General features: G+C 38.2%; 1 protein-coding gene across 3 annotated transcripts in view; it reads right to left on the bottom strand.

The window, feature by feature from the left end:
* Nucleotides 1-7,499: 7,499 nt before the first annotated feature.
* Nucleotides 7,500-17,259, bottom strand: part of PPP1R1C (protein phosphatase 1 regulatory inhibitor subunit 1C) — a 125,183-nt gene continuing 115,423 nt past the window's right edge. For 2 of the 3 annotated variants that reach the window (XM_042994848.1, XM_007083882.3), the window contains exon 5: nucleotides 12,660-13,134. In XM_042994848.1, coding sequence (XP_042850782.1) covers nucleotides 13,046-13,134 — 89 coding nt within the window. In that variant the 3' untranslated portion in view covers nucleotides 12,660-13,045. Of the gene's footprint in view, nucleotides 7,572-12,659; nucleotides 13,135-17,259 lie in introns of those variants that run through there. The other variant, XR_006220836.1, reaches the window with a different exon arrangement.

Below are 17,259 nucleotides of genomic sequence, written 5' to 3'. Positions count from 1 at the left end.
GCGTGTTCTTCAAATAACCTACTGGTGTTCAGTGCAGACCTTTGCTACTTAAAGTGTGGCCCCCACCGCCCACCTGGGAACTTCTTAGAAGTAAACGCTCTCTGGCCCCATCCAGACCTAAACTGGAATTGGCATTTAAGAAGATGCCTGGGTGATTCCTGTACATGTCATTGTTTGAGACAATAACTAAATTTTAGGAAGATGAATCTAAATGCCCACAGAGCGTTCAAACATGAGGTGGTTTTTCTCATGTTTGACAAGAGGCTCCAGAGTTCATGCTTTCATCGTATCACTACTCTCAAAAATGACACCAAACCAACCCCTGAGAGACGGCTGAACCGGACAGACTGGGAGTTCCTCCGTTGTTGAGAACTCACTACAGCATGGTGCTTGGGCCAACTGCCTTAAAACAATCTACTTGTGTAAGCACTGTAGCCCCAGTCTTTCTCTTCAAAGAGCATTGCATTGTTTACACCTTGACTGTCTTCCTTGTGCTCCATATTTGGCTTCTCTGCCTTCAGTTCTTTTCTCTCTTTCTTTTCTGTTCCTTAGTTCATTGTTTGGACCTATTGCTTCTTCTCTGCAAAAACAGTTTCTCCTCGTCTACACCAGTCGTCAGCAAAATTTTTCTGCAGAGGATGAGCCGGAATACTTCAGCTTTGGAGGCCATATTCCATTACAGTGTTTCTCCTCCTCTTCTTTCCTCAACATTTTTTCTTCTTCCTCCTCTTCCTTCCCTTCTTTTGTAACCCTTTAAAAATGTAAAAGTGATTCTCAGCTTGCGGGATGGGGCGTCAGACAAAAACAGGCCACGAAGCCTTTTTGGCCCACAGGCCTGTCCCGGCTTTCCACAGGGCTTCCCCCCCACCCCCCCAGATCCAAGTTGCTCAGGACCCTAGAGTAGAAGAATGAGGATGCTTGTGCCGGCAGCAGTCACTCCCAGGGACTGCAGCTTCCCCGGGGGGTGGGGGTGGGGTTTGCCTGACCCCAAGGAGGTCTGGGGAGATCAGCGTTGCCCCTTCACGGCACACACGGGAGTCTGGGAGGGCTTGCACCGCACGGGTTCTCCACCCGCTGTGGCAGCGTCACCCGGTGGGGCTACTGAACTACTGGTTGCCAAGGCCACGCCCCAGGGATGCGGAGTCGGTAGGTGTGACGTGGGGGCCCCAGGTGATGCCAGTGCTGCAGGGCGGAGAGCTCACTCTGAGAAACACTGGTTTACAGGTAAACCTTAAACTCCTTACCCTAACACTCAGAGCCCTACGCAGTCGAACCCCGGGCTGTCTGGTTCACTTCACCATTCGCTCTGTTCCTGGATTTCTGGTCTGCCTTTGCATGGGGTGCCTCCTCTGCAAGGATCTTCGCCATCTTTCCCAGTCGCCGTGCTCGCTTCCTCCACGGGTCTGCACATTTGCCAGCTCTCCCAGAGAGCCTTTTCTCATTTCCCTGGTCAGGAGCCTTAGACCCTCTTCCAGGTGAACTCGGAACTTCCACCCCTCCCTGCCTGAATCCCGGAGCTCCTCTAGTCATACAGCTGCTGTCAGATTTTAAGGTCAGGATGCCCTGAACCTAACACGCAGTAGGTGTCCGGTAACTATTTGTGGAATAAGTAAATATAATGAATGAAGGCAGGAAGGAAAAGTTTGTATTTGTTCGTCTTATGTGTTTGATATGGGATCGAATTAATCCTTTTCAGATAACATCTCTAGTTAATTCAATCAAAATGAGACTCACTCGTCAAGCACTTTAGATCGACATAATTCTAAAAAGCCATTTGTGTTTTTTCTCAGAGCAGGCACAAGGGGAGTGCATTAATTCTTAATTAATACTTAATAGCTACTAAAAGCAAACCTGAATTATATGACAGAAACATTAGGATCTCCCCATCTGTCTCCTATTACCCTTGGGGAGATGGGTCTGCTGGTGCAGAGGTATATTAATTGTAGCTAATCTTACCAGATTTGCTAATCTTACAAAATCTTACCAAAGCTCACATTTCCTAGGTGATTTCAAATAGCCTTGATGATTAACAGTGGCAACCATGCAAGTTTGAAGCAGGAATGACCTCAATTCACAGTATGTCTTTGGCGGCTGGTAGCTGTTGACCTTAACATTTCCTAACCTCTCACCATGAAGACTTTGGCAAAGTCAAATGGCAAGATAATAAAGAATAATATTTAAAGGATCTGGACAGTACCTGACATCCTGTTGGCCCTCAATTAACATAAATTAATGTCATTATTTTTATATTAATCCATTTACCATTACTTCTTGTTGGATTTTATGTGAAGGATCTGAGGCAAGAAATATCTCATCCAAGGACTGAATTTGACCCTCATTTCAGACTTTGCCATGGTCTCTGTGATCTTAGACAAGCCTCAATTTTCTTATCTATGAAATGGAGATGTAAGAGTACCTATCTTATACCATCATGGGAATGATGAAATGAAATGGCCCATGTAAGATGCTGGGAATATTGACACAGATTTTTCCTATACTGATATAGTATGAGCTATAAAAATAAGAATCTACCAAGATTCTCCTTTAAAGGAATCGTCCTCCTTTTTAAAAAAAATTAATTCATGATTATAGTTGCAAGAAAACAGCATGGTTTTAACTTCAGTAGCAATATCCTAAGAGTCCACATGATGGGGACATTTCTCCATGTAAAGATTAGGCTGGCCATTCTATAGTAGAGGGTGCATTATCATTAACCACAGTGTTTAATGTCCTTTATGGAGGACAGGCAAGGCAAAATATCTGTGCTATAGATAGACAGAGATAGATGGAGATATAGATTGAAATATTAGTGTATACATCTATGGACAGATGCTTATATTGATGTGTATGTTGATATAGGTCATGTAGACGTTTAATTCTAGGGGAAATTTTTTAATGCAAATATTAAGAAAAATATCAGCATAAAGATTAAAATAACAATAACCTTTAGACTTCCTAAATGGCTTGTTAAATAAAACACATTATTAGACATCCAGGTGCACTTAGGAGCAACAATAGCAGTTTCTTAAAAAAGAACTACTGGTACACACACCCCTGCACTCTCCACAGATCTCAGAGAACCTTCATTAGCAAAACAAAAAGGTCTTTCTTTGGAGGAAACAAAAAAAGGAGAGGACCTTTCATAATGAGGAAATTGCCCATAAACAGACACGTCCACTAAATGTGGTAAATCAGATGCAATCTAGAAGCCAAGTGGGTCAACATTGAAACCATAATCTTTAAACCCACCACACAGAAAAGGGCTGCTAGAAATAGCCCTGGTGCCAAAGACACATTCAGATGGAGATGACTTGGCAGCCTGGGCAGGAACCTACTAAAAGCAAGTTGTGTGGCCAGGGACCCTGAGGAAGAAGGAGCTGGCCCTGCCTCTAGCTCAGCCCCTGGCTGCCTTTCTCTTCCCACCTCCCGCCTGGCTACCGCCAGCTCTTCGCCTTCTGTCAGGATGTCCTCGCTTTCTTCCTCTCATCTAGTTTATTCTGGACATCTCCCTCCATTCTCACTTAGCCTTTCCTTAACAAAAGATAATATGGAAGTGAGAATTTAGGGAAGTATTTCTTTAATAGGGTTTTAATTCTCTGTTCTTTAATAGCAAATGGGTTACACTTATCTTCTCTTTCAAACAGTTTCCTTTCAGGATGCCTGGGTGGCTCAGTCACTGAACCTTTGACTCTTGATTTTGGTTCAGGTCATGATCTCATGGTCTGTGGGTTTGAGCCCCACATTGGGCTCTGCACTAACAACACAGAGCATTCTTGGGATTCTCTCTCTCCCTCTCTCTCTCTCTCTGTCCTTCTCTCTCTCTTTCTCTGTCTCAAAATTAAAAATAAAAATTTATAATAAAAAAGTTTCCTTTTTTATATCAGTGCAATTATATATATATATGCATTTGCATACATATTTTTTATATATACATGTGCATATGTACATGTATACACACATATGTGTAAATTCTTCACACACATTCGTATATATATTTCTCAATGGAAAATATTTTAACTCCACATTACACAATGAAAGGAACAGGTTTGTAAAAATTAATAAATTAATAGGAAAACAAGCATGCAGATTTATTTATGACTTAAGTAAAAATTTATTGATTTTGGCAATTACATTTTCCCCAAAATAGCTTTTGGGAGCTTATGGTGACAATGTCTAATTTTTAATACTTCTCTGCCCATACTGTAAGAATTATTGTTCTTAAAAATTTCCTTTAGATATCAATTGGTTCCAATTAATACTTGTCCCACTGAACTGCTTCCCATGAAAAGTCTGTTTATACTGACCATGAAAATAGGTAGCTCAAGCTTGGCTATCCTATGAGAGTCCAGGATAATTGCACTAGTACAGTATAGTTAGTAAGTATAATTAATAGTATAATTCCCATCTTAGGCATCACTGGTCTTCAGATCAAGTTTTAATTTTTAGACTACTAAGTGTTCTCAAAAGCGAATAAAGACTTTAAACACTCGCAAATATAACAAATAAGTGACAATTTCAAAATAGGAAATCTATGTCCCATTAAGGCAACAGGGAAAGATGAGAACATCTGGTAATGTAATTAGTATGATTAGAGAAACACATCCACGGAATTTATGTTTCAGGGGAAATGTAATGGGAAAACTTGCCCATCTATTGCAATGCCTTGACAAATGCCAGTCTCTTTAAAAAATAAAGAAGAAAGAGATTCTCCTGTAATTATTAAAGAGATGGCCAACCATCTATGAGCTTTTTTTTTTTTTTTTTTTTTTTAGGTTCTTATTGTTCTGTGGCCTTGATTCATATAAAGCCATGTTATATCTTTGCTCCTGTGGGTAGAACATGGTTTCTGGCTAGGTCTGAAAGTTAAACTAACAAAGACAGACTAATAGGAAAAACGCATACAGATTATTTAATACAAGTTTTACATGACATGGGAGCCTTCATAAGGAAATGAAGAGCCAATGAAACAGACCTGAATATTGTGCTAGGACTGAGGAAGAATGGTGTGCCGGAAGAATATGGTAAGTTAAGGAGAGTGTAGTAAGGGTAGTAAACTGGGGGAAACTTAGCAAGTCTTGTTCAGATTCTTCTTTGAATCCCTTTGACTTCAGAGACAAGGGCGCTCCTTTCTTCTGGGTATAAGGCACCTCTTACAGGAGGGTTTTATAGCCTGTTTCAGGGAGAAGGACAGAGGGAAGGTGACCTTCCTGCGTCTGCCATTTTTCTCAAGCTCCTTCAGCTTACAATACTCAATATGCCAAGGTGCCATACTTTACAGCAGTGGGACCTGAACCCCATCACTACTCTTGAGCAATAAAAGGTATTTTGAAATACCAATAAAATTGATTCCTCAGTTAGCCTGAGGAGAGCAGCAGTTAGAAGGTTCTCTTTGGTTCCTCATTAAGTAGGATATGGTTTTTTTAATGCCGTAATATCTATAGTTTATTCCACAATTATGCATTTAAGTTCTATGGTAATTATGCTTGTTTATATTATTTTTACTTTGGGGGCAGAACAAATTTGGGAACGGTAAGTAAAAATTAGAATTCTTTAAATCCTGGGGACAGTGGGGTACAGAGAAAGGGAAAGGTCATAACAAAGATAGTAATTTGTGAAATGACTTTTCAATTTATTAGAAATCAAAGAAAAGAAACAACTGAAAAAGACTGATGCCTTGTTCTTTAAAAAAAGTTTATGCCCAACACTGTCATAAACTCAGCAGTTCTCTCCTACTTTTCAGATATTAAAGATTACTTTTTTCAAGTACAGATTTAAACATAAAAAATATTTTTAAGTGAGTCATATAGTTTAAAAAGAATTTCAAATGTACGTCTTTTATTGGGTAAAGGTCATTTTAGTTTGAGGACAATATCAAAGAATTAAGGTAGAACTGAGGTGTTTCTTTCCATTCCAGCATCATTGACAAACTTTTCCCCTTATGCTTTAGGTCTGACATGTAGAAAGTTTAGTTCCAAAGCAATCTACAAGACACTATAAAAAACCGTAAAAGCCAGGGTGCCTGGGTGGCTCAGTTGGTTAAGCGTCCTACTTCAGCTCAGGTCATGATCTCGTGGTTTATGTGCATCAGGCTGCATCAGGCTCTGTGCTGACAGCTCAGAGCCTGGAGCCTGTTTCAGATTCTGTGACTCCCTCTCTCGCTGCCCCTCCCATGCTCATGCTCTGTCTCTCTCTGTCTCTTAATAATAAATAAACATTAAAAAAATTTTTTTTTAAACTGTAAAAGCCTCTGGTTTCTAAGGAAGATGGGCTTTTCCATCTGAAAAACTGTCACAACTTCTCAAAAAGATCATCAGCTAGTAGAAGGGTTTTGTTGGATTATTAGTTCATTTAGGGCCATTTATTTTCTTCAGACTCCAGTTTCCTGATCTATAAAATGAATCCTACTTGTCATACATATTTAATGTGATTGTAAACTGAGAAACAAAGGTGAGGCCACTTTATTAGTTGTAAAGAACTGAACCAATATTAAGTGGCAGGGCAGCAGCAACAATAAAAGCCTTTGCATTTTTATAACTCAGATGCGTAAATACCTGGTTGGTATGTAGCAGCTTATCAAGACATATTTGTGGAACTAAATTCCATCAAGACCAATGGATTTGAAAAAGAAAGAAAAGAATAAATACATATGATGGAACTTGAAAAGAAACAAAGGAAATATATGTCAAAGCCTCTCCCTATTATAAAAGAAGGCTCAGATTCCAGAATTAGAAAAACTAAAAATAAATTGCTTAGAATTTACCCAAATTCAAGATCTCCCTTTTAGTAGTAGAGAAATAAATTACAACAAAAAGGAAGAACTTGGCAAAGAGCATAGCATATATACATTTTAAAAAATATATACAAAACGAAGGAACAGTTTCTGAAAACGTCAATATTTGTGTATAAAATATCTAAAGCGCTTCAGAAAGCAATCCAGGAGGGCGATGGTGGTAGTGGTGGTGTTTGTTTTGTGTTGGTGTGTTTCCAAGCTCACACAGGAGCACAGCCTCACAAGTCAGCTGCTGGTTATTATCAACCCATTTTGCACCTGGTGGAGAAAAAGAAAATAACAAAGTCCTCCAGAACACTGTGGAGATGTTCCAGAGGCTTTCATACCACATCACATCAATCTTTGTAAAGGGAAAAATCTGGTATGTATCACTTAATAGCAACAAAGCATGTGTGCTATGAGAGAATAAATTATCCAATTAGTTATTTGTGGTTGGAAATTTTTCTTGGAAGGACTTTGAAATCTTAACAACAACAACAAAAAACACACAAAACCACCACAAGAACAAACAAACAAAAAAACGATCACCATTTTTTAGATTATTTTCTAAGGAGAAGTTTTAAAAGACAGAAACATAAATGGTTACAATGCTAATGCTGTTACATTCATACATACACATGTGTGTAGAGTTCTAACTAAAACACTTCTGTTCTATTGACTGTCACATAAGCTAAGCATACAAAGATACCCTTTTTCTCTTCTGATCCCGTTCGCTTTTAATGCTGCTGCTTTCTGTCTATTCCTGTCTCTTCTTTTCTCCTTTGCTGCTTGTCGGTAGTTCCTGAAAGAGAATCAGAGAGGAGAAACAGATCTTAGAGTTGGAAGGAGCCTCAGAGGATCATCTGATCCCCTCCTCAGATCATTCTCTACATTTTGCTGTTCAGAAAACTGGCTCCCAGAGTGATAAAAGGGCTTCCCCAATGTCACGCAGCTACGATAAAAGAGGAGATGCCACCCTGTATCACATCGCTGATTCTATTTCCTTCCAGGAACTTAACCACTGTCTGAAATGATCTAATTGATTTATTTATTATTATTAATAACTTATTTATTTATTTGAAGACTCACTGACAGTCTTCAAACACTAGAGTATACATCCATGAATTTAAGGACCTTAGCTATCTTATTAATAGCTGTATCCTCAGCACTTAAACCATGTCTAGCCTGTCATAGGCATTCATATTTATTGACTGATAGACTAGGACATTGGTCTCTTGTTTCTAGAGTATACTTTTATAAATGGTACCAAATTATCCTATGAAAAATACTACAGAATAATTAAGGATATCTGAACTGATATATCTAGCTACAGGTCTATCATAAACATTAACCTAATTTATGCATTTTAAGTAACAAAGATATCTAGTGAGTATTAATGTTTTCAACTGCTTGACATATATTGAATAGTTTGTACTTTCTTTAGATACTCCGGGGAAGAATAAATTCCCCAAATTCTGTTTGGGAAATAGCACTGGTTGCTCAACTGATATCCATGGTCACTTTATAACTTACAAAGAGGACTTTGAGTTGGAAGGTGGCAAGGTTCCTGGTTTAAAATATTTACTTTCTCCAACTCCTTTGCATCAAGGAGTGGTCTCGTGACACAGCTCTGATCCATAAGACATTAGCTGGGGGGCTCTGGGATAGCTCTGCTTCTCTGCTAGATTCTTTCCCTTTATCTTCCCAGTCTTCTTTTTGCTCAGAACAGACTGGATGCCTGTAGCAGTAGCTCTCTTGGGACCATGAATTTACAACATTGAGCATATTAAGGAAAATGAAAAGTGTCTGGATACCCACTGGGGTCTTGAGCCACAATTCCGGCCCTGGACATTTTATTGCATGACATACAAAAGCCTCTATGCTATTGTTTCCTGGGTTTTCTGTTATTTGCTGCCAAATGCTTGTTCTGAGTAATAACAAAGAATCATTTGCCAAACATACTTTAATATTCTGCTACTTCTAGGATTCTATTCTGGGGTTCACTGTGCTCATTCCTTCAAATTAGCCTCGCTGTTACTAAAAGTAAGAGAAAAGGGGAAAATGCTAAGCCATATTTTAGAGCAAGAAACAAAAAATGAAGATGAATCCAATACCATTTTAACTGACTTTCTCTAGTTTTTCTCCCTTGAGTTTCCAGGCTTCTTTGAGTTCCTTCCTTTGCCTGCTTCTCTCTCTATACTTACGGTCGTCTCCCTTCCACACCAAATCTCTTTATCTGCATAAATTGAGTATGAAATGCAATGAGGAAATTGGCTGCACCAACATGTGCCCACAGAATGAAGAGGGCTCGCAGTATAAATGTCGAGGGAAGTGCTACAGTCAGATGGCAGCCTGTTTACAAAATGCAATCAAGCACCTATGCATTCATGTAGATTATTTCATTTAATTCACACAACACTGCAAGCTAGAAACCTTTACTCCCATTGCTGTGTGAATTATGTGGGATGCTTGCAAACTTTAGTACCTTACCTACTTACAATGTCATTTAAAACCAAAGATGCCCTCTATCATTGTCCTGAAACTCTTCTTCCTCTGATATTTAGTTTTCCAGAATGTTATGATGTTTGAAATCTAATAATTTTATCTCTTTAAACAGATTTCTCATTGCAGCAACATAGACATTTTTAAAAATGAGTACACCTGCTGGAGCTTTGAAGACTGATATTTAGGATCAGGGACTTAGAAAAGTAAGGGCACTTCTTCCATCCTCCATATTCAGAGAAAGCAAATATTGAAAATTACATATGAGCATAAACACATTAATGTAATTAGGCATAATTTTCTATTATTCATTTTGTACACTGCTTTTAGATGTGGGTAAAGAAAGAGACATTTTAAATGAATGCAATAGAAGTAGTTTATTTATAAATTCATTAATCCATATTGCAACTAAATGAACTCTGCAATACTTAAGTTATTTGCTGTAACAATACCCAAAACCAGTGTTTCCAAACATCATTCAATCATATATCACTGCTGTGATATTGAGGTACCAACTCTACTATAGTTAATATTTTTCTTTAAATTGATCTAAAATATACTTACACATTAAGCTTGCCTCATCTTAAGCAACAATAGCTACAAAATCATAGGCTTGGAGTGCCAATTATGTATCTTTTCTACTATGTATTATGACAGTATTTATAAATATAAAGATAAAAATAACTCATCCCTTACCAACCTAAAATGTTTCTACAATGTAGAAAACATTGTCATAATTGAATTAAAATTTAAAATGAATGTTGAAAACTTTCTAAGAACAGAACAGTCTGAGCATTTTGTTTTTTAAAAAAACCTTTACCCTGGACAGCTCTGGGAAGAAAAAGGGCATACACTATTATTGTCTACTAGAAAGAACTCTGGTCTAGAATTCTGCTCCACCCTGCCACACTCTATGCTTCAGTTTCTCATGTTTAGGGAGATTTTTTAAAAGCCACATATCCATCTGACATAACCTTTCTTATTCAGTATACACAATTAAAGAGGATCCAACAGCAAGGGGCCGGGATGATGAGAAAGGTAGGGAGGAACTGGTGGTGTTTCATCACAGAGACCAGGCCACTTAGGAGATGACATCAGAGTGTTGAAAGGCTGTGATCAAGGAGGTGAAGTACAAGAGAAAGAGTTTCACACAGAGAACAGAGCTCTTTGGGTGGGTTTGGGATTCAGCTGGAGCTGTTCAAGAAGTGAGGGGATCAATCGCTGGTCTGTGATGTTGAAGAGGGTCATGTGCTGGGTAAGGCTTGGAGAGAGAGTATCAGGTCCTTTCCCACCCTGATAATAATAATAGGCACCAATGATTAAATGCTCGCCAAGGTGGACTACACATTTTAATACACCTTATCTCATTTGATTTCCACAATAACCCATAGGGGTAGGTATGATGGTAACCGTTTTACAAATGGAGTAACTGAGTCTAAAATATGATAGAAGTTGAATTTGAACTCAAGCCAGAGTGACTCAAAAAGCCCATCTACTAACCATTATGTTATATTATAAATGTGGTCTGGGAAAGATAAAGTTTTTGTTTTGTTTTGTTTTGTTTTGCTCAGAAAGTTTCTTTGCCCACTCGGCCAAACTGAAGCCAAGCCGTCTTCTTGAAAAAAAATTGTTGTAAACTGTAATTGTGCGAAAAGGAAACTGAAAAGCCATTGCCATTATCTCAGCTGGTTTCCTTCAAATTTCTGAGAAAGCCAACATTATTTCCCAAGGAAAATTTATTTAATTATAATCTCTGTTTTGAGAGTAGAGAACAGAATGGAAGAAACCAACATTTCCTAAGGAAAACTTATGCTTTTAATTTTTGTGTTTTTGTGTTTTTAATAGAGAACAGAAGAATCCAGAAGCTATGCTACTTATTTACCCAAATGATGTTACAAAATCAGCAAAAGCTTTTGTTTCTTTTGTTTTCCTGAATCCTTTTGAAAAAAAAAATACGAAAGTGTGTTCAAGGAAAGGGGAGGGCAGATTTTATTTTTTAGCACCTTGGGGTGTCTCAAATAATCTCAAGGGGTATTGGAATGTTTTCCAAACACAAATAATTCAAAGTCATTTAAAACAAATCTGTGCCTTAATCATGTTTTAAGTAGAAAATTTAGGAAATCCAACAAATAGTCACAGCAGGTGGTCTAGAAACTCTGACAAAGTTTTGATTGAAACTGGCTTAATATCAACTACAAAAACTGAAAAAAAAAAAAAAAAAAAGGCCAGGGGTGGGGGGTGGGGAGGAGGAGAGAAAGGGAGGAAGGTAGGAAAGAAGAAAAGGAGGAAAGAAGAAGGACAGACACTTGGAACCAGAGTACTCATTCATACTACTTATCAGTGAGTTTTGACATCTATGGTCTTGAGGAAAGATACTGAGAAAAATGATTGTTATTATCTACTGCATTGTCTTATAGACCTACATATTTCTCTTAATCTCTATATTATTAAACTCACATTCAAAATTAAAAACAATACTTCTACTTCTTTGAATCTTGATATAAGATCCCACCAGGGATTTTACATTTGATTTTTTTCTTCCCATCTTAATTTCCTCTTTACTGACGTCTGAGAAATCTTGTCATTTTTTTCATCCATGAAACATTTGAACCTCACCAATATCATCAGTGTGGGAACCAAAGTGGCATGCCACCGTCCTCACTAAATTTGGCGGCATAGATACTTTACCTTGAAATGCCGTAAATAATTAATACTGTTCTGGAGGCCAGAACTTTGAATAACCAAAAGCCCTGTTCAATAAACATATACCGTCTGGGAAAACCTTACCTTATACTGATGCTTTATCGTCTCTGCCAGTTCTGAGAATGAGAAATTATCTTTCCTTTATTTGTATAACCTCCAGCAAAGTGGTTTGCTAGAGATAAACTCATAGAAAGTAGTTACTGAATTAATGAATGACTATATGTATGAATTAATGGAATTTCTTATTTGATGATAATGGAATTTCTTATTTGATGATTTCTTCATTTGAAGATTTATAAAATACTAATGATTTCCTAAAATGCAACAGGAAATAGCTCATATTTCAAGTAACAAAAAGTGGCAGGGGAGATTTGGGCATATTTTATTTTAGATTTAGCATTTTTTTTTCTTAATAGCTAGTGGAAATGATGGGAAATATATCTCTCACAGCTCAAAAAGTGAGGAAAATTCTGCTGTCCTTTGTCCATTAACATGCTGGAGGAAAAAGGATGTTTAGCATCTAAAGACTCATATATTGAGATCTTTTGAATCAAGAAATCTGGCATTTCTTCATTTTGAAATAAACACTGTGGACCCCTCTGTGTACAGAAATATGATAAATGCAGATCTTAAAAGTTTCGTTAAACATTCTTCTGTAAGTTAAACCCAGACACACAGTCATGTCTAAATGTATTTAGCGTTTATTTTTTACTCTTTAAAGTGAAGCTATTTACATTTGACCTTAGAAGGCAAACCGCTTCAGTAGGACATCAGGGATTAAGCTGGGCAGTATTAAAGTTAGAACACTCACATGTATGCAAATGTCATTAAAAGGAAAAATCACCATAAAATAAATGTTTATTCTTTAATTGGACGTAATATCGAACAATCTGTACTTAGTTCTAAAGTTCAACCAGGGACAGCTTCCCAGGAGGTGTATTACTACTGTATGAGTGTGGAGAGAAGAGGTGGAGAATGCTTCTGGAAGTCAAGGAGTGGCCTTCCATACGATATTCAGAAAAGTTAATAGTTCAGTTATTCCCAAGAAGCCTTCTTGCTGCAGACCCGTAATTAATGGTCCCACTGCTCCTCTCTTTCGTTTACACCTTCTTCTTCTTCAGGGAATGCTGATTCATTCTGGCCCTTCAGATGCTTAACTCCTGAAATTATAAAAAATTATGCTCTATTTAAGTGAAATTTATTTCTAACAGGTTCACTGCTTTGCTGCAAGAGATGAAGAAAATGAGTGGAAAGTATTCTCTGGTGTATATGTGTTTTCTCCAAGATTTTCAATAATCTAACCCTATGTAGACCTTTTAATTCACTGAGAAATAAAAACACACCCAGCCAAATTTCCATTCGAGACAGGCTCCCTTTGTAATTATATCTTCTCCATGAAGAATTGCATCACAGCCTATTAAAAACCTGTTAACTAAAAATCCACTCACAGACTCTTACTGTAATTTTCATATATCATTTAGTTCAAATATTTCTTTTGGCATCCCTGAAATCTAGTACAATGAGAACCATTGAAGAAACCCCTAGGAACAAAAGGGATGTGTGTGCCGTTTCTATACCTTGTAAACAACAAAAGAATCACGATATTGTTAGTCTCCTTTAGGAATCAGAACATACTCCTTTTATTACAAAACATCTGTACACAAAATTCTTCAGTAACTTCCCCCACAGCCCACAGAGAGGCAAAACACTGGCACCCCTCTCAAGGTACACAGGCTTATATGATCCAGCCTCTCCCTACCTATGTGGACTCATTCCTTCCCAGCCCTTCCTGCTTCCCCTTTCACAGTAATTTAGGAGTTAGGAGTTAGCAACACTAACCTCTTCCACATTCCCTGATCACTCCAGGCTCCCTCAAGCCTCCCAGCTCTTCTCGCTCTGTTCTCACTGCCAAATAGCTTCTTCCCACTCACCCACCTGATAATCTCCCACTCATGCCTCCGCCTCAGCCTGCCTCTTCTGTGAAGGCTCCTCTTATTTTCCAAGCGGACTTGGCTAGATCTTCCTTATATTTCACTACTGCTCTTGGATCATTTTCTCTTGTATCAATTACCTTATAGAAGTGATTTGTTTACATATCTTTCTCATTAGAGCAAACTTCTTGATGTCAGAATTATGTAGTTTCAGTTTGGGGTCCCAGGCACGATGCCTGGCAAATAGTTGGTGCTCGTTAATACTGATGGAATAAATGACTGATATAGTTAATTAATAAACAACTTGGCATATGTCTTGGCATGTTTTTCTTTCATAATTTCAAATTAATCCAAATTTTGAGTATTAACCAGAAGGCAATTACCACAACCATAGTCAATCTACAAAATTACCTTTCATTTCACTTGGATCTGTTCTGTTAACACATAACAGCTGACACTTCATGCATTGATACTTAAAATGAAAAATTTTATATATTTTGCATATTTTAGAAAATTGGTTTATGAGATTTTTCTAAGTATTACTGAAAAATATTCCAGTTAGAATTGGTAAGTGAAAGGAAGTCCTTGCTCTTGTTTCCTATGAAACAAAGAAACTCAAAAAAAAAGTGTAGATTTGCATGCACTGTAGTCAGCAAGCCCCAGTGTGCTGTTTGGCAAAGAATGACATCCTTGGGCTTGGTGGATTTTCTTGCAAAAATATTTGATCAGTTGTAATAATATTTAAATACTTTAATTTCATCTGTAAACACAGATCACGCACAATTCCTGTTGACCCAAAACTGAAGAAAGAGAGACACTTATTATTAACAAATGGAATTTATTTCATATTATTACAAATTATAGGGTGGGAGGAAGAGGTCTAAATGTTAAGGAGAAGGGAAGAGAGTTCATTCATTCAATCAGCATCCAATCAGTTACTCTGCTAGAGTCTTATATACCTGAGTCACTAAACCTCACAACTCCATGACGATACCTGGATGGTAAAATTTAGACTTGAAGAAAGTATGTGATTTGTTCAAGGTTGTAAGGATAGCGTAGTATATTTTTTTTTTTTTTACTGTTTATTCATTTATTTTGATTAAAAGAGTGAGCGAGCAAGCATGAGCGGGGGAGGGGCAGAGTGAGAGGGCGGGTAGAGAGAGAATCCCAAGCAGGCTGGTCCCTAGTGTCAGTGCAGAGCCCAGTGCAGGGCTTGAACTAATGAACCATGAGGTCACGACCTGAGCCAAATCAAGAGTCAGATGCTCAACCGACTGAGCCACCCAGTGCCCCAAGGATAGTGTAGTTTTAAGATAAGTTATGACACATCATATTCCTGCAGTATATACTGATTTACTGAATAGATGAATAAGTGAATGAGGCATAAGGTTTCATTGTCAGGAGACCCTAATTCATTTTCACCTTTAGCTTTTTGGTTGCTGACCTAGATTTTCCTATCATTCTCTAAGATTTATTGTAGATTTACAGTACCTATTAACTTGGCTCAGACAATATTGGGATTGCCTCTGAAATATTAAAGAACTGTAATCTTTCAGCCACCTGTCAGTCCCCTGAGCTGAAATGTCTGTACCTCTCTGAGTTTGAAAGGTTCTATTACCTCCAGAGCTCATCCCTTTCATCCACAAGGTAACTACAGAGCAATAAAGTTGTGTTCAAGACTACTTTCTTTAAATTAGGGTTAATAGCTTAATGGAAACATTGCTTTGTTTATACGAGGGGCTCAAACATTAAAAAAATATGGTAACCAAAAAAGTCCAACTTACTAAACCATTAGTCAATCACTTCCCTTACTTGAGTATAGACCTACTTGCTTATCCTGATCCACATTTGATTTATTTTATAATAATGGTCACAAAGTTATAATGGGAAGCTTTTTTAAAAGTAAAATCACTCACTTGGGCAAACCTTGGAAGATGCCTTTCTTAGCCTTTTTTCAGGTGTGACATTAACTATTTCTGGGTGAAAGATTTGGTGAGGCAGGAGTTGATAACATACGAACATCTCCACAGAACTGACACATTCTTTGGATCTCTAAGCAATTTACATTCATGTCATCTTTCCCTTGGATAACAGATAGTTGGTTAACTTGTGCTTTGAATCTTTTCTCCTATCAGCAACAATTGTTTGCTTATCCATGCAGTAACACTAAGATTAAAGTGTGAGGTCCATGAGGACTATCTAATAATTTCTTTCTCCCCACTCTCTCCTCCTATTCCCAAACACACATATACTTTGTGCTTACATTTTCTTTAAACCTTCGTTTAATATTAAGGTCATTGTAGAGGTGGAAGAAAATAACTTGGGCTGAGGACTTGCTAAAAAGTCCTCAGAGCCTCCTCTTCTGCCAAATGCTAATAAGCACGTATTTAAACACCTTGGCGGCACCAGCAGACTCGGCATGGCGCCGCAAAGAGTCTCCCGGAGCACTCACAGACTCAGCCAGCCCTGCGCACAGGCAGAAGGCAAAGGGACCCCCCAAAACACAACTGAGGTTCTTTTCTCCATGTAAGACCAAAATATGCAGTATGAACGCATGAAGGAATGAAGAAAACAGAGGGTGAGTAACAGAAGGAAAGGAAAGGAAATAAATGTTGCCCCAAAGAGGACATAATCAATCCCTCTGGTCTTCTCCAGTTTATAGATCACGTGAGTAAATGTGAGTCGGATGAAATTGTAAAGCGACTGAGGGACTATGAATAATGAATCCACAGAGGGAAGCTTCTATTTGGCAAGCCACAGGTCAATATGTTTACCAGTTAATTTGGAGTGATGGAAGGCAGGCTAATTATTTACATCTGTAGACGACATAACACTTAGAGGAAAAGATGGCATAATGAAAGACAAAACTAATACTCCAGAAGCTTTCTGCATAATGAAAGACAAAACTAATACTCCAGAAGCTTTCTAAGAGCTGGGAAGAGGCTGATGGGAGGAAGATTCAGGTCAACAGGGAGTTTCATTTTTAGAAAGATTACATTGCTTCCGGGGGTTTCTTCTGGGGCACCTGGGTGGCTCAGTCAGTTAAGCCTCTGACTTTGGCTCAGGTCATGATCTCACAGTTCATGAGTTCGAGCCCCACACTGGGCTCTGTGCTGACACCACGGAGCCTGCTTGGGATTCTCTCTCTCTATCCCCCTCCCCCACTTGCCCGTTCTCTCTCTCTCTATCAAAATAAAAATAAGATAAAATAAAAGAAACAAAGAGGGGCACCTGGGTGCCCTCAGTCGGTTAAGTGTCCAACTCTTGGTTTCAGCTCAGGTCATGACTCATAACTTCATGGGTTCGAAACCCACATTGGGCTCTACACGGGCAGGGTGGAGCTTGCTTGGAATT

The sequence above is a fragment of the Panthera tigris genome, chromosome C1, assembly GCF_018350195.1.
Source record: "Panthera tigris isolate Pti1 chromosome C1, P.tigris_Pti1_mat1.1, whole genome shotgun sequence".
Classification (NCBI taxonomy): domain Eukaryota; kingdom Metazoa; phylum Chordata; class Mammalia; order Carnivora; family Felidae; genus Panthera; species Panthera tigris.
Note: the sequence above shows the minus strand (reverse complement) of the source record. Positions and strands in the feature narration are given on the sequence as shown.